This window comes from Lygodium microphyllum, chromosome 10 (assembly GCF_053477565.2).
Source record: "Lygodium microphyllum isolate KBCC chromosome 10, Lygodium_microphyllum_v1.1.10, whole genome shotgun sequence".
In the NCBI taxonomy this organism is placed as follows: Eukaryota; Viridiplantae; Streptophyta; class Polypodiopsida; order Schizaeales; family Lygodiaceae; genus Lygodium; species Lygodium microphyllum.
Genome location: NC_141144.1, coordinates 129,385,473 through 129,412,282, shown reverse-complemented (window position 1 = coordinate 129,412,282; position 26,810 = coordinate 129,385,473). Strand labels below are relative to the sequence as shown.

The window sequence follows — 26,810 nt, the reverse complement described above, 5'->3', positions numbered from 1 at the left end:
TCCCTCAGGGGTATTACCAATGGACTGTGCTATCATTCGGCATCAAAATAGCACCAACATACTTTCAAGGGTGGACTGATTCAATGTTTTCCAAATTTTCCTTTTGTTTGGTGTATATTGATGATATCTTAGTGTTCTTAGAAACAATTCAAGAACACATTGATCATCTTTATCAGTTTGCCAAGGCCGTGGAAGATGCAAGCATGGTGCTCTCCCCAACTAAATCTATCATGTTCACCACTACTGTTGAATTTTTGGGGTTAGAAATCCAATAGGATACAATCAAGTTGCAAGAACATGTGTTGACGAAGGTTCTTGAAATGCCCAATGAATTGACCAATGTCAAGCAACCACAACAACTCCTTGGCTGCCTAAATCTGCTGAACTTTGCCACTCCAAATTTGGCGGTTTACTCCAAAGACCTGTACCCTCTATTGAGAAAAGGATAGTTTAAGTGGAAACCACTCCATACCCTAGCTATTCAAAACATTAAAGAATTGATTCGCCATCTACCACCCCTCAAGTTACCAACTTGGCTCCCACTCATCCTTTACACAGATGCATTTGACTCCAGATGGGGTACTTGTTTATGTGAGGAAGATGGTTCAACTACTCCATCTACCATACACATTTGCCGATATGCGTTGGGTATCTTCAACAAGACAACAAAACTACCCGTCCTACCAAAGAGAAATCTTGGCAATGATTAAAGCTATTTTTGTAGAATTTGTCCCTTTCACTATAAGGACAAATCTCTAACATGTGCCAAGTTACCTTACAAAAAAAGTACTAATGAAATCAGCAACAAAAGATTGTTAAGGTGGTCCCTCCTTTTTGATGCCCTTGACATAACTTTTCAACATATTCCGGGCGTACACAACACGGTGGCAGACCTTTTGTCACGCCAACCACCTTGACCCACCTACCTTGTATATCTTCTGCTTCTTGTATAATATTCCATGTGTACTATGTGCCAGTGCACATGCACTAACAAATGCGCACTCACACTCCACTAAACAACAATGATTTATTCACTACCAAAAACCTATAAATACACCCTTTGTATCTCAAGTGAGTATTCTGCACTCAATCTTCAAGCTTTGTATTCTCTCCAAGTTCTCTTACAATAGCCTTGTATCTCAACAACCTAATATAGTGCTCAATCTTTTATACGTCCATTCCGAGTAAGTTGTGTCAGGACTGTCTCCGTGTTTACGAAATTCTCACTCTGTGTTCCCGTTTCCGCCGTGCTTTCTGTGTTTGATATCAGTGCAATTAATTTATTGTCGTATCAAGCACAGAGGGTTGTTAGTGACTGTGAGGTTTTGCTCATTATTAAGGCTTTTAGGCTTGTGGTGCCACTTGTGCCGTTGTTTGAGCATTCATCCTCGAGAAAGTCCAGTAAATCCTTCATGGCTTCTTCCAAGAACGGTTCTAATGTGTTCAGCTCTGCCTTCAAAACACTATTAGAACGCTACAAGTCTTTGGGAGATTCAACCATCATTGTGGATGAGGCATACCCTAGCTCCAAATGGATACTACCTGATATTGGTACAGCACACATATACGGTGAGAATCAAATCTTAAAGTTCAAGGCTTCTGCTATGTATATTGAAGATCAAGTTATCTTAACCGTGGGTGATACTTTAGTAGAAGACCAATATATCAATCTCTTGTCCTTAGTGCTTCCTAAAATACAAAAACACCAACGGAAAAAAGATTATCCATATTTGCACTTAGGATACATAGCAATTGGTATAATCCCTTTGTTTCGTAGAGGTTTTAATGTCTCTGTATGGCTGCAATTTTAGACACTAGACATGTTGAGCTTACGGAATGATAGTTGGTGCTGTTGTTTCCCCATTATCCAATGGTCCTATCTTCTTTGAACCTAGACCAAATTATGTGATAGCCATGGATGACCCTTATTTGCCTGAATTGCTTATGCTTCACATTAGTACCATGGGTCTACAGATGAAAGAATCCTTTGCACACTTAGCCATACAATATCATATGGTTTTTAGATGCATGTCCTTAGCTATTCCTAGAGTAGTGGAAGAATGAATTCATCTAAAGATAGAGGTCAAACGATTATTCTGAAGTCGGATGAAAGTACCAGAGTATGTAAACTGGTCAGAGATAGAGCTTACTTATGAATAGCAATAAGCTATTTCATCCCTTAGAAAAAAAGAATTATTGCCTCCTAGGGTGATCAAAGTCCAAAATGTAAAAGGAAAAACTCTTCATCTTCCTCAACACATGGTTCCAGAAATAGACGAAGAAAAGGCATCTCAGAAGCTTCCTATTTCTGTACAACCTTAGCTCCAGATTTCTCCATCTCAAAGAGCAAATGTTTTAAATTCACACTTAGCCTTGTGATTATGCTACAATTGTACATGGTATCTGCCAGCATTGTAAAAAATTAATAGAGCAGACTTCTTACAGGTATTATGGAAAAGATGGATAATTTACAACAAGTTTGTGACAATATTGTGGTGTTATATCAACAATTAGTAAAAGCTCACATCCAACCACAATCTTCAACTGGAGTTGCTTCTTCTACAAATCCTTCTTCGTCAACACTCCTGTCCGTTTCTCCTCCTTTGCCAATCACAGATTGGAACACTTTCTCCACAAGAAGATTACAAAAGGGTTGGAGTTCCTACTTCTCCTCTCCTTCACTAGGCTCTTTGAATATGCATCATGCATGTTCACAGAAAGGCAAAGAAAAACTTCATGAGGCCCTTCTACCTCTTATGATCTGCTTGATATTTGAATCTAGAACCAGAAGATTCTACTGATGCAGATGACCCTGATGGCATTTTTAAAGAGTTGCAAGAGATCTACTGCCCTTCCTTGATGTCTGTTATGACACACATGACATGATGTAAGCCATTCAAGCGCAAAAAAGAAACATAGAGGGATGGAAATCAAACTTGCTACCCGACCATTGGGCCAAATGGGCTCATCTCTAAGCTTATGACTAGTTGGTCCAAGCTCCCATTGCAAGGGTGGTTGTCCCATACCATACCCATACCATCCTTGTGTGGATGATTGGTAATGGCATGAATGAGTTCCCAAGTCCTTAACCACCTTGGCCTTTAATACAAGATCTCTTAACCACCATAAGCTAGAGGCTTATTGACACCTAGTGACCTAATGGTCAATGGTCAATGCTATAGGGGTCCATAGATGTCTAAGGATGTAACTACTAATAGGCTTCTATAGAGATCGTAGATCCTCAAGGTACCATTAGAGATGATATGGGTGATAGTTGCATTGGATGAGAGAGTGGTGGATGAGATGCCTAGGTGGCTTATCAGAAGAGCTATAGAGCACCTTTTAGTTTGAAGCAAGGTTGCTTACTCTCTCTGTCACTTTTTCACCTATTCATAGATGAGATTTCTAAGTTTGTTAATAGAGTTAGCGGTAGTGGTTTCACATATCTAACTCACAAGTGGGATCACAACACCAAATAGATGCATTAGATAAATTTTGCATACAGAGAGGGATCTTTGGTGAACCTTAGGAACATTGTCTTTCACATATCCAAGAGGATTAAGAGAGACACCACGATCACATATAGAGGTAGTGGGTGAAGGTGAAAGCTCATATGTATATATAGTCACCACTTTTACTAGCATGGGAAGTGGTTTCTTTGAGACATGCATCACCAAATAGCTTCATACGAGGGTGTGCTGCATTTGCACAAATGGAGCAACAATGCCATGAAGCCTATGGTTAGGAGCCTTGTAGATACTAGAAATATCGCTTTGTAATACATTATTTCCAACTCCAATATATGCTACACCTATATCAGTCCCTGGCCTCTCCTTATGATAGATGATGGATGGAGAGACCTCAAATCCTTATGATCTTGTAGATAATTCACAATAAACCTTATGTACCATATGAGATCATAAAAGTAGAATTTGCAGTAGCCCAATGCTAATAGAGAAGCTATTCTAGACCATGAACTATTCTAGATATGTCAAAGTGGCATGCCTAAATAAACTATCATGTTAGTCCCTCGTATCATCTTCTATCTTCTATTATTATTATCAAAAACATTTTTTTTTTGGGGGGGGGGGGGGGGGAGGGGCGGGGCACATGGTGCACGTGAAGCCCTTCCACAAAAGCTTTTGCTTATGCCACATAGCACCGTGACCCACTTGCATGCGCTCCTACCCACACATGCTCACAACCTTGCTTACTCATGATTGATTCTAGTCTCCCACTCGTGACCTTGCCCATGCACAACAATTGCTGCCACGCGCCCCGTGCCTGACGTATCATTATACGGATTATAATATATATAAATAATAAATAATGTATTGACATTTAATAATAATAGAATATAATATGTATTATATTTAATGGAAATACAATGACGTGTGTGTGTGCAATGAAGTTTTATAGTATGTACATCATATATTTATATATTATAAATATATATTAATAATGAGATATTATGTACACACGTACATTCACGGATGATTATAATTATTAATATATCTATAATGCATAGTAAAAAGGTTAACTTAATATAAATATAAGACATTATATATATGATTCACACACACACACACACACACACACACACACACACACACACACAAGGTTAACGTAATATACATATTATATGTTATATACATAATTAACATATTTATAATATATTAATTATATATGTGTGTGTGAAATTTTGTTACATTAATTATATATTGTGTGTGTGTGTGTGTGTGTGGCCTCCCACCAAGCTTTACTTCCCACCTAAAAAGACTAATCTCCCTAAATTTTAATGTCCTCTTCCCTATGCTACCAAAACTCAAGTCATGATTCCCTAGCCCCTGAAATGCCAAACCAAACTCAAACCCTAGCTCTCCCAAAAAATGTTAACCTCTCTCTCAAACCTTGCTATCTTATCCAACAACCCTAGCTTCCTCCCCCCATCAATTTCAACCCCTTATCCTCTCAAACCTCTCTCTAAGACCATGCTATCTTATCCAACAACCCTAGCTTCCTCCCCCCCATCAATTTCAACCCCTCAGCCCCTCAAATGCTAGACCCCCTAACTTCACCTCTGGATGAATTGTAATCACCTACCAAATACTCAATGCTCTACTGTTGCCCCCCCCCCCCCCCCCACCACCCCCCCATATATATAGAACATATAAAATGTAATGATGGTATTCAATCATTCTCATAGTATAAATATCTAATTCGACAAACATATTGCAATATCATAGAGAATTGTCGGTAAATTTAAATATATATATGATTTTGTTTCCAATGATTGATGGCTAGATGTGTGTGTGTGTGTAGCAAGAAAAAGAAGTAACTCTCCGTATAGTTTACATGTTGTCAAATTCATGTAATGTTGTAGGCTCAATGTGTGTGGATAATAAGCTTGCCATGATAGGCTCAATGTGAATAGAAATCACCATTAAATGTGTTTCTCTTTGAGAAACTTCGCGAAACAATCATAAGGATTCTCTAGAGATATAGTCAAGGTTTGATCTTGTTAATGTTGATCTTCCGCTTCCTATATATCAATGAGTGCCACATTCTCATATATTCCATTTTCATGCATTCAGCATTGCATTATTCTAAGCTGCCAAAGCTTTCAAAGCTCGGATTATGTTCCTTATGTCAACCTCTGGTGAATCATCTTGCCATATGAAATATGCACCTTTGAACCCTAGTGCGAAGCATCGGTAAAACAATGGCGTGAAGCACTAGCAGAATCTATAGTCATGCTTATTGCCACAAAATCAGTGTGCTGAGATACTTCATTAGTTGTTAGAGCATCAATTCCATGGGCATAGACAACTTATCATCCTTCCAATATGGGGAGGACTCCCCATACTTTAGACTTTCTCAAGGGGAGAGGAACTTTGAGACGAGATTTGATACTTGAGAAAATATTGTGGTCCCTTATCCATAAATGTGGAAAAGTACAAACATTATTTCCTCAGTGTCACAAATGAGGGATTTATGAGAGGATAGTCTACATGGGTTTACATTGATCCCTCACTAGGATTGTCATTATTGGCAGCATTAGAGTACAAACTTCTGAATTAGTTTTTATATGATACTCAAGACATGGACTTCTGTATTGGTTTCTCTCATAGGCCAATTTGGTCTCCAATAGGCATTAATATCTTTCTCCCTTTATTCTTCCTTCCCTTCCTCCATATGGGTCCTAAAGCAAGCATTGTTTATTGATATATGATACTTCAAAATCCAGGGCACTACAAGTATCAAGTAAATCATGAATGCTAAATAAATTTATGATTTGAGTAGTATTACCCTCACATATCACCTTCATACTTAGGTGCATATTACCAAAGTTGGAGTTTCTCAATTTTGAAGTAGCTCCTGTGGTGGATCTCTCAGTTGTGGCAAATGAGCAAGAGTGTATTGTAGAGATGCTATCTTGTAAAGTAAGTAACTCTTGCTACCATAAATTTCTACAATATGTGCATTAATTTTATTAGGTTCTTTGAGAAGTGCAAATGTATAAATCCTTATTTATAAAGGTATATGTTTTGTTCAATCTTGAATTTCAGTTTTCATGTCGATGTGATTTGCATGGTGTGCAAATGTTTGAAGCTTACATGACATAGAAGTAACGTGACTTGATGCATCATGGTTGAAATGTAGGTCATGGTGAACCTAAACAAATTTGCTTTATTAACTTGATGAAATGCTTTTAGGCAATTGTATTTACCATATTTAAATAACCCTTTATATGCCGTTTTGGACACAAATAGAACTTGGTAGTTTTGTTAAGGGATCATGACAATGCAAGGGGGCCATACTTTAAAATTTTAAAGGCAGCAGTTAAAGTTAAGGCCAAAGGGACAAACTCAAAGGTCAAAAGACAAAGCAAGAGTAGCTGGCAAGATTAACAAAGTAAATTGCTAAATATAGTAGGATTTCAAAAATAGTAGTTGCCAAAAATTAGAAAAGCCTAAAAGTAGCAACTTGCACAGAAGTCCAAAGCAAGCATTAAAAAATTGGTAGATCATTTTTTAGGCTTTGGTGTTTTTTAATGCAATAAGTTAGAGTTAAAATGTAAGTTCTATGAAATTTGGATATAAATTTCAAAATCCCATAGCACAGGAAGGCTTTTAAATATACAATTTGAATACTAGGATCACTCATGCAAATAGTAATTATTTGGAGGGTAAAAACTACAACTACCATCGCATGTAAAATTGAATATTTGTGTTTTCTCTAAAACCATAGGTTTGATACCCATGGCCATCATGTACTATAGTTAAGAAATCTTGCAGGCAAGCTTCAAAGGCATTGTCACTAGTGAGATTCTTGCAAGCTGCTTGGTGAATTATCTATGTTAAGGCTGAAATTTCTACATTTTTTAATCATCTATTTAATTAACTTTGAATATGAGTCATTGTGATAAGGTATTGATAATCAATCAGGTGAATTGCTGTAATCTAGTAATGTCAATTATCTTCTATACTGATTTGATGGAACTCTGAGTTTGTCCAGCTTATGGACTCACTAGTATTTTTAATTTTGTATTTAGTATTAGAAATATTTTTTCATAACTCATCTTCAAATACTATTTGGAGTTGAAAACCGTAGGGTCCTACGTAAAATCCTAACAGGATTCTTAGAATAATTTTTAAGATTTTCTAGGTAGGTTTAATTGTCTTGGTAGGTCTGACCCTGCTTTAAAACTTTGACCCAAGGTCAAATCGACTTTAAATGAATTTAAATTCGGAAATTTTTAGATTGATGTTAGGGAACAACCTTATTCTTGAGGACCAATGTCAAATTATTTAAGCTAATACCATGAAATTTAGTATTTAAGAAAAACATGATATGCATTAAGAAATGGCTTGTCGATTGCTTCAGAAAGTTAGGAACTTGAAAATGTTTGTTAAGCTAATTTGAATTGTTAATGGTTGCAAATATTTTACTATGACAACAACAATTTGATCTAGAAGTGTTGAAAGATTACATTCTCTTCCCCTTTTAAAAACATGAGATGCCCTCATATGTCAAAAAGTCAATGTAGCATCTTACAACTGAATTTTCAGGTTTCCCTGTGACGTCATTCACTGTGTATCCCTCCCATTGTATTAGAAACTCCGGAGCACTTGGTTTCAAAGGGTCTCATCTTGTTTGCTAGGATTTGATCTGATTGAAGCTCGATTACTCCCTGTGTTGGCATTATCTAGCTGTTACAAATCACATGGGGGTTACTAGGTACGTAAGGTTTTAGCAAATTAATACGAAATACATTGTGTACCTATAACTGAGGTGGTAAAAGAAGTTTGTACACTTGATCACTTATTTTTCTTGTGATGACATCGGTTCCACACTCCCCAAGTCAAAGAGCTTTTGTTGTTTTGACATGGGAGGCCATGCCACCTTCTTTAAAGGCCCTCAAAGATTAAAGTTAGTCAGCACAATACTTTTGGCGACCTTATGCATTTTTAATGCCCTTTATGATGGAATGGAGTTGTTCATCCATCACTTCTAGCATTTGTGTTGATTCTTTAACCTTGGTGCTTGGGTCAGAATGACTTAATGGTGTGATGCATTTGTGCCCATATCAAGCCTTAAAAGGAGACATCTGAATGGGTTATTGAGAAGCATAGTTGTAAGCAAATGCTACCAATTGTAGGTGGGTTTGCCGTGCTTTTGGTTCCCTAGAGCAATGTGCTTGTAATATGTCATCTATAATATGATTTACTTGCTAAGTTTGGCCATCAAATTGAGGGTGATAGGCTATTCAAAAATATAATTCAATGCTGCTTACTGAAAAGATTGCCTTAACGTAAAATTTGGCTACATTTGGATCTTTGAAAGTCTTATTTACTAGGATGAGATAAGCTACTTTGATAAGCTGATCAACCACAACCATTATGGAGTTAAATCCTCCATTGTTAATAGGTATACCTATAATGAGCATTGAATCCGTGCTTGTGCTCTCCCCTTTTATGTGAGATATGTTAAGTGGATGTAGTCTACTAGGTAGTTGAAACCTTAATCCCTTTTGTTTTGAGTCTTTGACAAAGTCAGCGTTGAGTTACATAATGAAACACATCTCACTTTAAAGCAAGCTAAAAGAAATTTTTTTGAAGGTCATTGAAAGTTTTTGCATAGCGTGGATGTTATGCAATAAGAGTATCATGAGCCTCATGAAGAATCCCTCATCTAAGTTGATTCCCTTGTGGAACATAGATCTTGAAAATTGACTACACCATCATAAAATGTGGATCGCTCTCTAAGTCATGGATTTTGAAGTTCCAATAGTCAAACTATGTGGGACATTTAAGGACGTATGTAAATCCTTAGACGTAAGTGGTAACACAAGATGCTTGGGCGTTGAAAGAGTTTCTACAAATGATTTCCTATTAAGGTCCATTGCTATGACATTGTCTTTACCTTGTCTTTAGTAGATTGATAGAGAATCTCAAGTCAGTTGAATTCTTGAAGGATCTCAACCCAATGTCATTGATACCTGTTAAGATTAGGTTGAGTAAGAATCATTTAAGACTTTTACTATTGGTGACTAACTTGAATTGATTCCCAAGAAGATAAAGTTGCCATAGTTTAAGAGCATAAATAATTGCTAAAAGCTCAAGGTCATGAGTTGCATAATTTGACTCATAACTTTTGACTTTCTTGGAGGTCTAGGCAATCAAATGTTCCTTTCGGAACAATAAAGCTCTTCTAGTAGCACTCCCACTAGTGTCTATCACTACCTCAAATGATAGATCAAAGTCAAGCAATCTCATGATTGGAGTAGTTACTAGAGCTTACTTCCATCTATCAAATGGTTTTTGTTGTTCCTCCATTCAAATAATCTTGGTGCTCTTATTAAGCAATGCTATAAGAAGGGTAGCAAATAATCTTGGATAAAGATCTGGTACCATCTAGTGATTACTAAAAGTCCACAAACTAGTCTGATAGTAGTGGGATATGGCCATAGAACTCCATCACGAACTTTAATTAGATCACTGAATTCCTTCCGTGGATAGAATGAATCCCAAGTATTCAATCTTGTCAATAAAGAAAGTACATTTGCTCTTTTTTGCATAGAGCTTATGCCCTTGTAGGATTTCCATAACTGGTTTGAGATCATGATGATGATAATCTTTTGTAGATTTGGAGCAATCCAAAATGTCGTCAAAGCAAATCAATATAAAATCCAAAAATGGGTAAAATATGTCTTGCATAACTTTATTAAAAATAGTAGGTACATTGGCTAGTCCAAATGATATAACTAGAAACTCAAAATTACCACATCGTATATTAAAAGCAGTTTTTGGTATGTCATGATCTTCAATTCACACTAGTTATCCCCTAATCTTACATCAATCTTATTAGATATACAGGCTCCATGAAGTTGATCACATAGATCATTTATTCCAGGCATGCTAAACTAGGATGAAAGATCTTCTAGGAAAATGTCATCAATAGTCTTAAAGCCATGATGGACTAGAACTAGTGCTAACCTTGTCCATGCGATTTATTTTGATTAGGCAAATAGGCTGGTCTTTGTGCGTCCATGCATCATTTTATTGGTATTGGCCACACTAGCTTGTGGTCTTAAGTTGACTACTTGAGCTTGAACCATGCTAGCATCTTCAGAAATAAAGAGAAGGGTTCCATTAGCACATCTAACATGGGCATCATTCTTGGCAAGCCAGTCCATACCCAATATTCCATTATAGTGTCCCAAGGATAGAACATTGGAGAAGGCTTTTGTGCAATGGCCATCCAAAAGTGTATGCCAAATCTCTAACTTGATACTAAGTAGAGATCTCTTTTCTGCTAGCCAATTTCACCATGAGCATACTCGGGGCGTTAATTTGATTGAGGTTCAGACTCCTTGAACATTTTGGAAAAAGAAATCAGTGACTACTAATAGTCACTAGTGTCTATTAAAAGCTTGAATTCATGACTGCGACGGTTATATATTTGGAAACTACTTCTCCAAGAGGGCTTCCAAGAGTATCATCCTTTTGTTGAAGGAGAGGGGAAATCATCTTTGATGTGGACGTTTATCATGTTGCCAACTATCCTTCCTAGATCATCCTTCCTTCGCAGCTTGCTCCTAGTTTGATAGAGCTTGCAAGAGGTTCTAGAGCAAAGGCCCACAGGTTGTCGAGAGGAGATTGATAGACACCAATTGTGTAGAATCCACAAGTCTGAGAGGATTGAGATAGGCTGTAGGTGTAAAGAAAAATACCCTAACACAGAAGCATAAATAGAAACCGTACGACAAAGCACAGACTGATAAAAAGAACACAGTTAGGGTTAGGGTTAGAGTAACTCAGAGACAATGAACATAGTGAATAAATGAAATGATATGACTACTAATAATATGATGCTCATGCAGCAAACACACTATGCAGTGAATGAATATTGAACCTCGAACTCCTGTATCTCTAGGATCAGGGCAGGGGTAATGAGCTGGAGAGTGTGTCATACTCCGAACGGATCCCGAATCACAGCAAGGCAGCCTTCGGATGTCGAACACCAGCAAACGCAGCAGTGAGAAGCTGGATCTGATATAGACAGCAGTGAGGAGAGAGAAAGACTAAAAACGGAGCTTGCAGGAGAGAGAAAGACAAAACGCAGGCAAAATAGCCTACAGGAGACAGAGACTAAAAAGGGAGCCTGCAGGAGAGAGAAAGATTGAAAACGCAGGCAGGACAGCCTGCAGGAGAGAGAAAGACTGCACTGACTGTAGACAGGAGAGAGAAATATGTCAGGGCGGCAGCTGGAGCCTGCAAATGCAGCAGTTTGTTGGCGTGACAAGCTGTATGACAGCAGTGCAGATGAACAGCAGTCAGTCACCAGGCAGAAACAGCAGCAATCAGCGTGTGGAGGGCTGGAAACAGGTGCCAGGCTGTAGGGAACAGTGATGGACAGCAAGGGCTGAGATGTCCTCCTTGACCGGGGTGTGGGCAGCAAGCGGGTAACACTTGAAACCTGCAAAAATGAGATTGTAAAAGAGTGGAGGGCTGGCTGCCAATTTATAGAAAATTAGGGTTCTAGATCCTCTCTCACTTAACTTTCTTGATCCGCTCCCCGTTTTAGGGTTTTGGCTAAAATTAGCCTAAAATAAGCATGTTTTGGGGCTGTTTAAGTGGCTAAGTGCATTTCTTAGTATAACACTAGGTTGGGGAGCACATGTACATTTAGTGAGCTATCTGGGAGGTTGAACCTGCCCACTCTTTTCTTTTCCAAGTAAAATGTGGCTGATTATATTACTATAAAAAAAAACTGATTACAGCAAAGTGCTCATGCTCAACAAACTAGCTGGAGCTGATGAAAGTCATAGGTACATCATGTATACAAGCCTCTCAAGGCGGTCTGGGGGGATGGGGGCAAGAAGCCATGGAGAGGGATGTATTGCCATTTGGGGCTGCCTACCTGCATCACGAAAAATAGATCCTGGCTGCCCCAAGTGCGCGGGAAATGACATCGGAGCTCCTGATGAGCCCTGGATACTCTCCTTGCACCTGATCCCATCGGCCGCGGAGGGAGTGGATGATGGAGGTCCAGAGCTTTTCTAAGGTTGCCTGTATTGAAAGTCTCTTTCTGCTGAAAGCCTCCTGACACTGCGCCTTCTAGATATGCCAACCAGTAAGACTCCCTATAATCTCCCATACCTCAGAGTGGTCTGCTGTGGGCTCCAGTACTTGGCGGATGGGTAGAGCCTCTGAACCAACCACTACGCACAACCGTGCCTCGATAATGAATATTGTGTCTTCCATCCCAGCCTCATACAGAAGGTGACGGCCCTAGCTGATTGCCTGCTAGCAGAAAGCTCCCCATGAGATACATCCAAGGTTGGGTGCTATACGGCGAAGGATCCGGCATGCTCCTCTCCACACGAGCTATGCTGCCTCACACGACCAAAGGCAGTGCTTTGGGGTTTCCAGAGGCTGCTGTGTGCAGCGCTTACAACCTCCCTCCTTCTGCATCTGGGAATGCTAGCTTCCCACCGCCAAGCCCCCATGTGCCACCAGCCATAAAAAATATGATACCCTCCTTGGCCTCTAGCTATCCCATAGGTTGCGCTAGAAGGTCCTCGGAAAGGCTTCATAATGTTGTGCTCTGCCTAGTGTCTGCTACGTGATGGCGCCCAATCCATATTCCCCTGCATTAGTACATGTCTGCCAATCGTGGCGGTGTACTCCAGGAACCTCGGTGGCTTCTTGGAGACCGCAGTGGCCGGCCATAGCCACTCTCTTGGATCCCACTCCAGCTCATCAAGTGGCCTGCCCTCCCAGATCCAAAGGCTCCACTCCCTGAGCTCCTGCCAAAAGACAAAAGGGTCCAGCTGGTCATGTCTTTCCGTGAAGGCCAATCACCCGGATCCTCTTCCATGAAATGACAACTATCCCCTCATCCTGTTGCCCTCTATCAAGAGCTAGACGCCCCCCCTCTTGTATGGTGAAGAAGGTCCTAGGTGGAGTGCCACCCACTCTACCTGCCACCTGTAGAGGGATTCCTACTGGTGAAAACCTAGCGGCCCATACCTCCTCGGGCTCTATCGGCTCTCTCATATCGAAGGAGCAAGCCACTCCTGAGGTATTGCTGTGTCTATCCTCAACTCCACTTCTCTCTGGTAGCCTGATACTCGCTGTACTCCTCGTCCACTATCTTGTACACCTCCTGCCATGTCCTGATGGTATGAGCCGGCCAGCCTCCCAACCAGCCCATTGGATGTGGGGGCGCTCGCCTATCTGTGCCCCTTCCTGATCCCTGACCTGGGGATTCCAGATCACCGGCTAACGGTCTATCTCCTCCTGGCAGCCTGGGGGGCTTTTGATTAGGGCCTTACGGAGGCCCTGCCATGCGCGAAGCAAGCTACGTAGGAAAGGTGATCGAGGGGGGGGGGGGGGTTGATCTTAGTTTATGTGAAGATCCATCTCATGGACGGCCTCCACTCACAGCCAAGCCTTGGTCTACAATCCTGGAGACCCTCTTGCAATAGGACCTTCCAGGTCTGCCCTCTCGGTGTGAGGCCGCGGACAACTAGCTTGCCCAAGAGGGCCATACTTGGATACTTTGGGTCTATGATCCTAAGCCCTCCCTTTGACCGATGCCTTATGATGGTCGCCCATACCACCTTGGCCCTGGAATCCCTGGAGCCGTCTGACCCGGACCAAAGGAAGTTCCGCACTAGGTGGCGAAGCTGCACTATGCAGGATGAGGAGAAGCACCAACACGAGGCGATATACCAGGCCGTCACAAGGAGGATCTGGTTAATCACCAGGGCTCGGCCGGCTAGTGAGAGGCGAGCCGTGCTCTAGTAGGTCAGCTTCCTTCGAATAGAATCGAGGATTGGAAGAAATTGCTGGGCAGGAGTGATGTCGAGTCCCACCTGGAATCCTAGGTACCGAACGGTCACCCATCTAAATCCTAGGTGGACGCCCCACTCCGTGCTAGAGTCTGGGTCTGTGAGGAAACCAACCAACTTTCGCCGTTGATTTTTGCTCCTGCTGTAGAATAGAACACCTCAAGATCTAGCCTCACTCTCTCCAGCATCAACTCATCGTTCTGTATGTAGAGTGCCGTATCATCTGCATACTTTGAGTCTAATAACTCAGTCTCCTCTCTCACTGGAAGTCGGAGTCTGCGTAATCCGCTCACACGTGACATGAGGAAGTGAGACATCGCCTCTGCAAAGAGTAGGAACAAATATGGGCCCAGGGGGCAGCCCCATTGGACCGATCTCTCCAGTCGAAACTCCTCCCCTCGCCTACCACCTATGAGAACCCTGCTGGTGGCCGATCTGTAAAGTGCGGAGACCCCGCGAATCCAAGCGTGGGGGAAACCCAACCTCACCATGGTGCCCTCTAGGAAATCCTAGTCCACCCTGTCATAAGCTTTCTCGAAATCCAAGAGTAGTACGACCAATTTCTTGTTAGAGATCATCGCCCTGGTCGGACTGCACAGTCCAGCCGGACTGTACAGTAAGACTGCCACGTGGCAGTCCGACTGACTGCAGTATAGTCAGCCGACCTGCTATTTCTGGCGCCTGTTTTCTGGCTATTTATAGCCGAGATTTCTGCAGTTTGGCTACACTTTTCTGCTCGCAGATTACCTACTGGTGGCACGCGCAGATTCCGTCTTTGTTCGCAGATTTCTGACAGGAGACAGTGCAGACTGCAGCGGACTTCGAGATGAACAGCAGGTTGCATCGTCGAGGTGGAGACACGCAGTCCAGCGCACTGCGCCCGTGTATATATCTGCATATCTTTGTATACAGCACACTTTATACAGCAGATCTTCATCTTCCACTGTCTCTTTCTCTCTCTTCTCTCTCTCTGTGTTCTCTCTCTCTCAGTCCTACGCTTCACACCGCTGCACTCTGACATGGTATCAGAGCAGTGTTAGAGGGCTGACTGAGTGCAGAACCAACCTGAAGAGGAGTTTCTATCGCGACACAAAGCTGCGTTTTCAGCGTTTGAGGGCAGGCAGGAGGGCTGCGCCTCGGAACAAGGCTGAAGCGAGCGTGCGCGCGCGGGAAAGGAGTCCAGGTGGTGGATTTGCTGCTGTTTACTCCTGTTTGACGAGGAGAAAGTTTGAGTTTTCAGCTTTCAAGTGCAGGTTTTGCTTTTTCATCGCCTCCGGCGGATGAAGAAGTTTCAGGACGCGGAAGAGCCCTAGCAGGCTGAGTTTTCACAGTCAGAGGGGGCTGCTTTTGTGTTTGTGAAAGCATTACAGGTGAAGATGTCTATAGAGATTGACTTGGAGTTCCAGACGATTATGGACCGGAAGGTGCCTGTCTTACCGGCTCTTCCCACAGATCAGAAGCTTGATGGCGACAACTATTGCATCTGGCGCGTAATGATGTTGGCCATCCTTAAGTCCTATGATTTGGCAGAGCTTGTACAGGAGGAGATCGACCGGCCCTCGGTGAGAGATGAGTCCAAACTCTCTTCCGATGCTCGTGCGGAGTTGGCCAAGGCACAGTCTCACTGGGACAAACTGAATGCCAGGATTCGTTCCTTTCTTTTTCTGTCTTGTACTACAGCTGTGATAGCTCACATCGAGCACTTGACGGTGGCTCGGGAGATATAACTGGAGCTTGATCAGATGTATAACCGGATGACCCTAATGAAGCGGGTTTCTTTGGAGGTTCAGATGCGGACTTTGTCCGTGAACAAGTCTTCTTCGTTGCGGGAGCATATCAACAAGCTTAGATAGCTTCAGATGCAGGTTCAGAATGCGGGGAAGCTGATTTCCTCCGAAGACATGGCGATCATACTCTTGTCCCAGTTGCCGCCACGATTCGGTGCTTTCTACTCCGCCCTTATTGCTTCGGGGCGTGAGTCCACTCTTCGGTGGGAAGAGTTGGTTCCTATGGTCTTGGACCAAGAGGAACAACTAAAGGGACAGAATGCTTCCAAGTCGGAGGCACTGACAGGTCAAGCCTCTCAGAAGAAGGGGAAGGACCAAAAGAAGAAGAAGGGGGATAACAAGTCAAAGAAAGACAAGGACAAGGACAAAGAATCCACATGTCATATTTGTGGAAAGACTGGCCATTGGAAGAAGGATTGCCCTGACAAAGACAAGAAGGACACCAACAAGAAGGACACGAAGGATTCTGGAGTGGTGGCTGCACCCTCATCAGTTGCATTTCTTCATCTATCTGTCATTGAGGACTCTACACCGAATGCTTCTGATGCTGCGATGACGGCTCCCCAGGCTCGAGAGTGGATCGTTGACAGTGGTGCCTCCCGGCACATGACTCCTTCATCAGATGGTGTTGCCCAGTTGCGACCCTCGCGTGGGCAAATTCTCATTGGAGATAGCTCTTCAGTGTCTATTGCAGGACGGGGTGAGATGCAGCTTATTCCGCATGGACGTGGTGGTACCCATACCTCAGAGGTCTTGCATGTACCAAGTTTAGGATATCATCTTCTGTCAGTTCATAAGATTTGCTCCCTTGGACTTTTGGTGGAGTTTGACAATGATTCGGTGCGAGTCCTTGATCGTGGGTCAAGGAAGGTTCTCTCATCCGGATATGAGGAGAACGGCATCTATAAATTGAAGTCTTCCACCGCCCTCTCTACTCTTCTTCTTACCTCTCAGACACCGTCAGAGTTATGGCATGCTCGGTTTGGTCACCTCAACTATGATTATCTTCGGAGGGCGTCGCGTGGACAGCTTGCTCGAGGGTTGCCAGATATAGTGGTGAGCCAGCAGCCATGCGCCTCCTGCATTCGTGAGAAGCAGCATAGGGATGCCATTCCCCACAAAGCTTCGCGGCGGTCTACTTCACCGATGGAGCTTGTATCTACGGATCTTTGTGGCCCTATGAGGAACGAGTCCTTGCGAGGGAGCTCATACTTCATGCTGATCGTAGATGATTACAGTAGGATGACATGGGCCTATTTTTTGGCATTGAAGTCAGAAGCTTTTTCCCACTTCAAGGATTGGCTTCTCTTTGAGGAAAACTGATCAGGCCGGAGATTGAAGACCTTGCGATCCGACAAGGGTGGTGAATTTGTTTCTAATGAGTTTGCTCGTTTTTGTGCAGATAAAGGTATTCACCAGGAGTTTGCTAATACCAACACTCCTCAAGAAAATGGCATTCTTGAATGGAAAAACTGCAGTGTGATCGAGATAGCGCGCACCATGATGGAGCACCGACAGACACCTCAGTTTCTGTGGGCCGAGGCTGTGGCTACTGCAATCCACATCCTTAATCGATCCCCCACTTTGGCCGTTGATGGGATGACACCTTTTGAGGCTTACTTTGGGACTAAGCCCGATGTTTCTTATTTTAGGTTCTTTGGGTGTGATGCCTATGTTCACATTCCCAAGGCTCATCGTGATAAATTTGAAGCAGCTTCCTGAAGACAGGTATTTTTTGGCTACAGCTCCCAATCCCAAGGCTATCGCTTGTATGATCCCGTTAAGCGGGATGTGTACACTAGTCGAGATGTGCGGTTTGTGGAGGTTCCGGCCATATCCTCGGGTGAGGAGCATCCTGTTCTTGGAGATCGAGGGGAGAGTTCGGCTCCTGCTACAGTTCCATTGGCGCCCACGCCTTTTGATTCTGATTCTGTTTCTGACACAGAGTCTACTGTTCCACCGGTCCCCTCCAAGGAGTTACCACCGGTGGATATCCCAGAGTCTTCAGTTGATGGAGAGAGACGAGGGGAGGTCCGGCCTCCTCCTCCTCGGGCCCGTGACACACTCCGTGATTCAGGGATTGAGGGGGTCCCTGAGGAGTGGGGACCGCAAGATGGTCCGCGGCGGTCACGGAAGCACCAGGCACATTCTACGGAGCTTGTTTGCTCTAACTATTGTTTGATGACCCGTGTTATGCAGGATCGAGAGCCCACCTCCGTGAAGGAGGCTTTACAGTCTGCACCATGGAAGAAAGCGATGGAAGCCGAGTTGGAGGCTATTGAGAGGAATGGCACTTGGTCACTCATGCCACGCCCCCCGAATAAGAAGGTGATTGGAGTCAAATGGGTCTTCAAGACCAAGTACCTTAGCGATGGTTCTTTGGACAAGCACAAAACTCGCCTTGTTGCTAAAGGTTTTGCACAGCGCCCAGGGATTGATTGTCATGATACTTTTGCCCCCACTGCTCGTATGGCGACTATTCGAGCTGTTCTTGCCTTGGCTGGCCATAGGAGATGGCCTGTCTATCAGTTGGATGTGAAGTCGGCCTTCCTCAATGGTGATTTGAAGGAGGAGATCTATGTCGAGCAGCCTCTTGGCTTTGGATCTTCAGATGGGAAAGTCTACAGGTTGAAGAAGGCTTTGTATGGCCTCAAGCAGGCTCCGCGTGCATGGAACGAGAAGATTGATTCGTTCCTTCAATCACAGTTGGGATATCAGTGTTCTAAGGCCGATCCACAGCTTTATGTACACACTTTCGAGGATGGTTGTGTGCTTTTTGTGTTGTATGTTGATGATTTGATTGTCACAGGTGATCATTCACAGAAGGTCCAAGAGACGAAGGCAGCTTTACATCGGACGTTCGAGATGACGGACTTGGTTCTACTCCATTTCTTTTTGGGCCATGAGATTTATCAATCTTAGAGGGGGATCTTCATCTCTCAGTAGAGATATGTACAGGAGCTCTTGGTTTCTTTTGTGATGGAGGATTGTCGGACCCTTTCTACTCCTATGGATCCGAACTGGAAAGCCACTTCCCATTCAGCTTCTCCCATGGCGGATGCTTCCCGCTATCGTCAGTTGATTGGATCATTGATTTGGCTTCTCAACACTCGTGTTGATCTTTGTTTTGCTGTTGGGCTCTTGGCAGGGTTTATGAGTGAACCTCAGACGGTGCATTGGCAGGCTGCTCAGAGGATACTTCGGTATTTGAGGGGGACGTCTGATTTAGGGATTCATTATCCCGCAGGCACAGGTGGTTCAGATCTTGTTCTTGCAGGGTGGAGCGACTCGGATTGGGCCGGTGATGTGGACCACAGGCGGTCTACAGGTTACTGTTTTACCTTGGGTGCAGGTGTTATCTCATGGAGTAGTAAGAAGCAGCCCACGGTAGCCCTTTCGTCTACTGAGGTGGAGTATCGGGCCGCGTCTTCCACCACATGTGAGGGTGTGTGGCTTCGGAGATTGTTGGAGGAGCTTGGCTGCCCCCAAACTCGTCCTACTTTGCTGCAATGCGACAATGAGAGTTGCATTGCTTTGGCATGGAATCCTGTTTTTCATGCCCGGACGAAGCACATAGAGATCCAGTACCACTTCATCAGAGAGAAGCTTCTGGATGAGACCATCACCATAGAGTACTGCAAGATGGAGGACAATCTTGCAGATTTGTTTACGAAGGCACTTCCCCAGGCTCTACTTCGGAGACATTCCAGATCCCTCAGGCTTCTGCTCCGCCCAGGCTCTGAGAGGGGGTGTTAGAGATCATTGCCCTGGTCGGACTGCTCAGTCCAGTCGGACTGCCACGTGGCAGTCCGACTGACTGTAGTACAATCGGCTGCATTTAATGCCGCCGACCTGCTATTTCTGGCGCCTGTTTTCTGGCTATTTATAGCCGAGATTTCTGCAGTTTGGCTACACTTTTCTGCTCGCAGATTACCTACTGGTGGCACGCGCAGATTCCGTCTTTGTTCGCAGATTTCTGACAAGATACAGTGCAGACTGCAGCGGACTTCGAGATGAACAGCAGGTTGCATCGTCGAGGTGGAGACACGCAGTCCAGCACACTGCGCCCGTGTATATATCTGCATATCTTTGTATACAGCACACTTTATACAGCAGATCTTCATCTTCCACTGTCTCTTTCTCTCTCTTCTCTCTCTCTCTGTGTTCTCTCTCTTTCAGTCCTACGCTTCCGCACCCTGCACTCTGACATTTCTACCCACTGTTCTAAGCCAACTCTGTCACCTCAAAGAAGGTGAATACATTGTCAAGGATGCTCCTATCCTAAACAAAGCCTATCTGTGTGTCATGGATGATATCTGGAAGCACGGGGTGTAGTCGCCTACCAATCATCTTTGCCAGTGCCTTAATAGTCCAATGACAATAAGGTGTTCAGTCACCATTGGGAAAGCTCCAACTGGTCTCCCCCTTTGGGGGGAAGATTGATAAGGCCTGCCGAAAGTCTCCCTGGCATCTAACCTGAAGTGAAAATCTCCCGGAAGGCCATCAGTAGAGGGTCCTTCACCACTTCCCAGTAGGTAGTGAAGAAGGCCTTAGAGAGGCCATCCTCTCTCGGGCATTTCTGCCCGTCCTGTGTATGAAAAGCCTCCTCTAGTTCCTTCTTTGTGAAGGGGGCTAGGAGGGAGCATCCGATCTCTGTGACGAGGGACAGGATGTGATCTAGACCTGTTGCCTACATCACTGTCCTCTAGCTGAGGCTGTCTCGTCCTGGAAAAGGCGTTTGTAGTAGTCGGTGGCAATCTCCATCACCTTATCTGGGCTAGAACGAGTCCTCCCATACTGATCTCGAAGGCTGCGTATCTGCTCTCCTGAGGTGCGAGGCTGGTGCACCTGGTAAAACTCCCTGCACATCATGTCCCCCTTCCGTGCCCAGAAAGCTGTTGAGGTGCGGAAAGAGAACTCTAAGCGCCTGTCCTCTAGACTAGCAATGGCTGCTCGCGCACGTACCTCCTGTGCGTGGAGGGTGGGATCCCCTGGTGCCTCCTGTAATAATCTTTGCGTGGCTGCAAGGTCTCGCTGGAGTGCTCTCTTCTCCTCCCAGCTCTGCTGCCTGGTCTGTATGGCTGCCTCTTGGTAGATTCTGCTCGACTTAACTAGGACCTCAGCAATCTCCTCTGCGATCCGGTCCCTCTTGCCCCACTCCCTGGTCCAAATCTGCTCTATCTGTCTCATCACCTCCTCCCTCCTATAGATCGAGTCAAGGATTCGAGAGGATCGTGTGTCTAGGGCAGATGCTGGGGGATCTAGTGTCAAGAGAACCGGGCAATGATCGGCGGACAACGTGGTGCCCGCCAACTGTCCAATCTGGCCTCCACGAGAGCCACCCTTCTCTCCCACATAAAACTTGTCCAACCGCTCCAGCAGGACTCCACCTAGCCGCCTGTATCCCTAAGAGAAGTCCAGCGACCTCTCCCTCCTATGGAAGGCAAGGTCTCTCTCGGCATCGCGTGCTCCTACTGCCAGTAGAAAGATCTCCCATGCCTCCTGCTCCTCCCCGGCCATGCCCTGGTAGTTTCTGCCTCTGCCCTGTTGGTCCTCCAAAGCCTCCAGGTTGTTGAAGTCTCATCCAACGATCCAGGAGTCCCTCTGGGAGTCCATCCGCGATCTCCACCCAAAACTTGTTGCGTGCCCTAACCTCCGTAGGGGCATAGACATTGAGGACTCGAAGGCACGAATCCCCAATATCCAATCTGATCCATAGAACCCTCCCTACCACTATTGTCCCGTGATCTCGTATATAGGCGGTGAGACTCGGGCCAATAGAGGTGCATACGCCTCCATTCCTGCAGTGGGCACCTATTGCGTGCTCCCAATAAGTGTGTGAGCTGCCCAGGAGCACCTTCCCTACTTGCTAGGCCTGGGTGGGAGTGAGTTTGTGCTCCCGTAGCAGTAAGATGTACGATGCAAGGTGAAAGCTCATGCGGAAACATGCAACTGACCGAACAGGCATTTGTTCGGTGTGGAGGCTGCTGATGAGGAGGAGAAACTATGGGGTATGCAAGTATGCTTTGCCGCAGGTTTGGATTGTGAACTCTAGTCCCCCAAGGTGGACCACAAGGGTGATAGATGCTCCAGGTGGTACTATCAATGCATCTATCAGCCATGCTGAGAGTTGACTCCGTACATTGGTAGAAACGGATCGCCTGTGAGTGCCAGGGGCCACTTGATTATATCCCTCGGAGCACTCCACTGTGGAGGGGCTCGAAAGATAATGCTCAAGTGTGGGACCTCAGCACCAGCCTAGCAGTTAATGTCCATCATGCAACCAGGCCACTACTGTGTAAACAGTGCTAGTCCTTCTTCTCCCATTCACTGGGAGATGTGGTCCACCACCTGACTCTTCAACTCTTGCTCTATTGTGTCGTCGTCCAATCCCCTGAGTGAGAGGACTAAAGGAAAAAAGCGTAGTTTGGTCCATTCGATGGTGCTAGTAGATGGACCTTGCTCTTCCTTGACTTGCGAACCATGAAGATCCCCACCTCTAGAGGTAGTGGGAACTCTCCGCGCTCCGCAACTCTCAGCGCTCCGCAACTCTCAGGTAGGACCATGGGCCACTGCGGAAGAACTCATGTGGCAACAACTGTGCCTGTCTCGGGAAAATGTGACGGGCGGCAGGGGTAGATGAGTTGGTGGCTGTGTGGAAGGGGAAAAACTGTTGGTGCAAGGAGGATGTAGGTGTGTGTGACTCATCACCTCTTGTGGGAGAAGGGGGGTGGGTTTGGGGGGGGGATCACCTGAACTAGGTATGGATCGGGGGGGTGTTCGATAAGGGAGGTGGTGGGGGGGGAAGAGGATCGAGGGATGGTGGGATGGTCGGAAGTACATGGTGGGTGTGGGGGGGGGGGGGGCTGTTGGCCGTGGAGGGGGGGGGGCTGTGGACCAAGGTCAATGGGGGGAGCATGGGAGGTGGAGGGGGATGGGTGTGGGGGCTATGGAATCTCAGGTGAGGTAGTGTGTGGTGCAGGTGGTGGGGGGGGGGGGGGGGGGGAAGGGGTGGCAGAGTGCTCTGCCGAGGGGGCATCACTTGCCCTCCTGCTCCCTGTTGTCGAGGCTACGTCTAAGGAGCTAGCTGCGGCCCCCTTGCCGTCTCCCTCTCAATCGTCTTCGGACCTGTGTGAAGCCATTAGTGTCCACCTGTGGGCTTGTCGATGGAGTCGCCTTGGCTCCGAAGCGCATGCAATCTGCAGCCTAATGCCCAAAGTCGTGGCAGCGCAAGTACTGCTCTAGTTGCCCAATCATAATGACCTACTGCCTAAAGGAGTGATCTCCTGTCTCAATCTCCAAGAACTTTGGTATACTCTTTGTGTCTTTCATGGCCACTCGTACCTTTGGGACTCCTGCCACCACTGCATCCTCGAAGGAGGCAGGAAGAACTGTGCCGAAGAGTCGTCCAAAGTCCAGGGAAAAGTAAGGTGACTGGATGTTTGAGAAATCTGTTATGGAGCGCAAATGTCTTCATTATGAAGTCGCTATACCAGGGAACCATGTAAATGATCCCCTTTGTGGAGGCATAGAGTGAGCTTTCCACTAACTCACGAGCTGTGTCCACAGAGGTGAGTCGAACCATGAAGATCCCTTGGCCCATGAGGACTGCCTCTGCGATCTGCGCTGTACTAATGCGCAGTGTGGAGTGGAGCCAATTCCACAGCTTGGGCCCTCGATGGAGAGTGTCCAATGACCTGACAAAAAATCGTTGTTTCTTTCAACTCCAGCTCTGTGGCACAGATGGCTAAGAGCTTTTCCTTAGAGAGGAGGATGCACAAGGTGTTTGACTGGGGGGCACTCGCAGAATGTGCCTGCGTCTGACCGGAGGTTTCCATTGCGCGTCCCTGCTGGGAACCTATCTATCACGTTGCTATGTTACCGGAGGGGAGAGTTATTGCTTTCGAAACAGGTGGTGTGTCTGCCTGGCTGGGCCTCACAGCGGAATAGGCGGGGGGCAGCACGCGGGGGGGGGCGTCAGGGGTCAGGGCAAGAAGACAGCTCCTCAAGTGGGAGGACCGGGTAGGATTAGGGGGGGTCCAAGCGGGGGCGAGTAGGTGGCGTGGGCAAGCAGGCGGAGGCGGAGGCAGAAGTGTCGAGCAGGGATGGGGCGGCACTGTGGGAGGTCATACAAGGGCAGCGTTGGACAGGGGCGGAGGCAGCGATGAGCAAGGTCATGCGGGGGCATCGAGTAGGGGGGAGGGGTCGATCAGGGGCGAAGGCGGACAGGGGAGTAGTGCGGCAGAGGCGGGGGAGCTGGTGTGATAGCGGGGGGTTGGAGCACAGCGAATGCGACGGACGGGAGCCAATACTGAATTCGTTCTTCGTTTGAACTTGCCCTGCCCACTCTATTAGGGTGTGTGGAGAGATGACGTAGACTTGGAGGTCCTTCAATAAGAAATGGGATGCAACAGGCTGAACCTGGCATAGACTTGGAGGTCCTTCAACAAGAAATGGGATGCAAGAGGGGAGTAGGGGCAAATGGCTGGAGATTGATATACTGATCCACAAGAGTGACTTGCCCCTCCCCACAATGCGCATGTGCAATTGGGCTATGATTGATGTACTGATCCACACTAGGGACTAGGCATTAATTAATGGATTAATACTTGTCCAAGGGTTCTCTCTACAGCATTCTATCATCTCCTTCAGCCTATGCTCAACCATTCTCAGCAATTCTTAGCCATTCGGAGGAGATCTCAGCCATTTTTGGTGGGCTGATCTGTAATTTCTGCAGTAAACCCTAATTTACAGCAGAAATTAGGGTTTAGCAGCCACCTTGGGATCCGTGCCAGAGATTGAAGGCTCAAGGGACTGAAATCAGCAGCTGATAATTGAAGATTATCAAGGGATTTCAGGAGCCGGCCCATCCCAAATTGATTTGGGGCAGCATTTGGCCAACCAAGGATCAAATTGGAGAAGAAGTCCTAGGTGAATTAAGGGAAAAATGACCCAAAAAGCTTGCTGGTCATTTATGACAGCAAGAGCAATTGGTTAGCAGGAGGAGATTGAAGAATTTTGAGTTGTACTCCTTCCAATTGAATGAAAGCTAAAGAAATACCGCAAGGGGCGCCAATTTTGGGGCCAACAGGATGTCTACTGTCCAAGAATGTTATGGTAAAGTGTATATTTCACTTTTTGTGCATTTATTTATTGCTGTAGTTAAGTGCTTAATCAAGTTAAACCACCCTATCCGAGAAGGAAGTCTGGCTTCATACCCCCCTATACACCTTTTTCATCATGCAAGAGGGCTGCTAGTTAGCATTGGAAAGAGGGTAGTAGGTGTAAAGAAAATGCTCGACTACAGAATACGAACACAATCATTAGACAAACGCACAGACTCATAAAGAAACACTATTAGAGTCAGGGTTAGACAATGAACACAAAATGTGAAAAAAATCTGAATAATGAATGAATAAAATACTCAATGCAGCAAACACTATGCTAGGTGAAATACTGACCCCCAAACTCCCATGTCTCTAGGACCAAGGCAGACAGTATGAGCAAAACAGTGTGTTGTACTTTGACAAATCCTAAAATATAGTAGACAGTCACCAAATATGTCTGGCAATAGCAAACACAGCTCAAAGATGGCTAGATTGAGCCGAGTAATGTGAGAACAACAAAACACATCAATGTTGATGATGTGGTGGTTGAGGCAATGTTATAGATATAGTTGTCAGGTACGAAAGGTACAATACGGTATGTTACGATAAAATACGGTACTAAATGGTACCTTAAGATTTTATAAGGTACGGTATGATACTAGTATGGGAAAAAAATTAAATTGATTATTTTGGACTAAAGATAATAGAATAGATGCTTCATGTCTAAATAACAACGCTATTAGAGTATATAAGATGAATACTTGAGGGTAACATGCCAAAACCTGATGATGCATGCGCAACATGTGCTACTACTACAACTACATAGATGGGAGTGGATACATCATACATGAATGATCATACAAATAAGATAAGTGTGGGCTTGAGAGAGAGAAGGTTGAGAGAAATTGTTTGAATCTCAAATAACCTAATCTCATGGGAGAATCATATTAGTATAAGGAGCATTTAGCTCATCTTGAAGTGCAGTTCGAACAGGAAAAGATGTATCCATTAAGTTAGTACCTTACGGTACTAATATGTAAGGTACGGTACCTAAAGCATGGTATAGTATGAACCTTTTGTACGTGGTACTAGTGCAACTATGGCTGTAGACAGCAAAATGCAGCCAGATGACGATGTAGGCTAGCTGAATGATGACGTCAGCTGTCCATACAGGCTACTATGCAGAAATCACAAGCTAGCAGAGAGAAAACAGCAGTAGCCACAAGGTGAGTCACAATCCAACAGGCTGGAAACAGGTCCCCAGCTGTAGGAAAGGTCGATATAGCAGTCGCCAGTTGTGGAGAAGGCTTGAACAGCAGTCGTGAACAGTTTGGGAGTATTTGGAAGCTAGCATCAACAGCAAACGGTAGTAGGCAGCAACCTAAAATGAGATATCCTTTGTGCAAGGTGTGGACAGCGGAGTTTAGGCACCAACAATCTGCAAAAACAAGATTGAGACTGAGTAGTGGACAGCTTGTGTATTTATAGATGGTTGGGTCCTCCCAAATTAGGTTTGGGTTATTAGACACAGACACTCTCTAGGAATGCATTTCT

The 26,810-nt window shown here is 45.0% G+C and overlaps 1 protein-coding gene across 2 annotated transcripts in view; it reads left to right on the top strand.

The window, feature by feature from the left end:
• The window catches only part of LOC148030560 (DUF1997 family protein, putative (DUF1997)), a 97,277-nt gene that overhangs the window by 52,263 nt on the left and 18,204 nt on the right, over positions 1–26,810 (top strand). For both annotated transcript variants that reach the window (XM_087686910.1, XM_087686911.1), the window contains exon 4: positions 6,335–6,443. In XM_087686910.1, the coding sequence (XP_087543036.1) occupies positions 6,335–6,443 (109 nt within the window). The remainder of the gene's footprint in view (positions 1–6,334; positions 6,444–26,810) is intronic.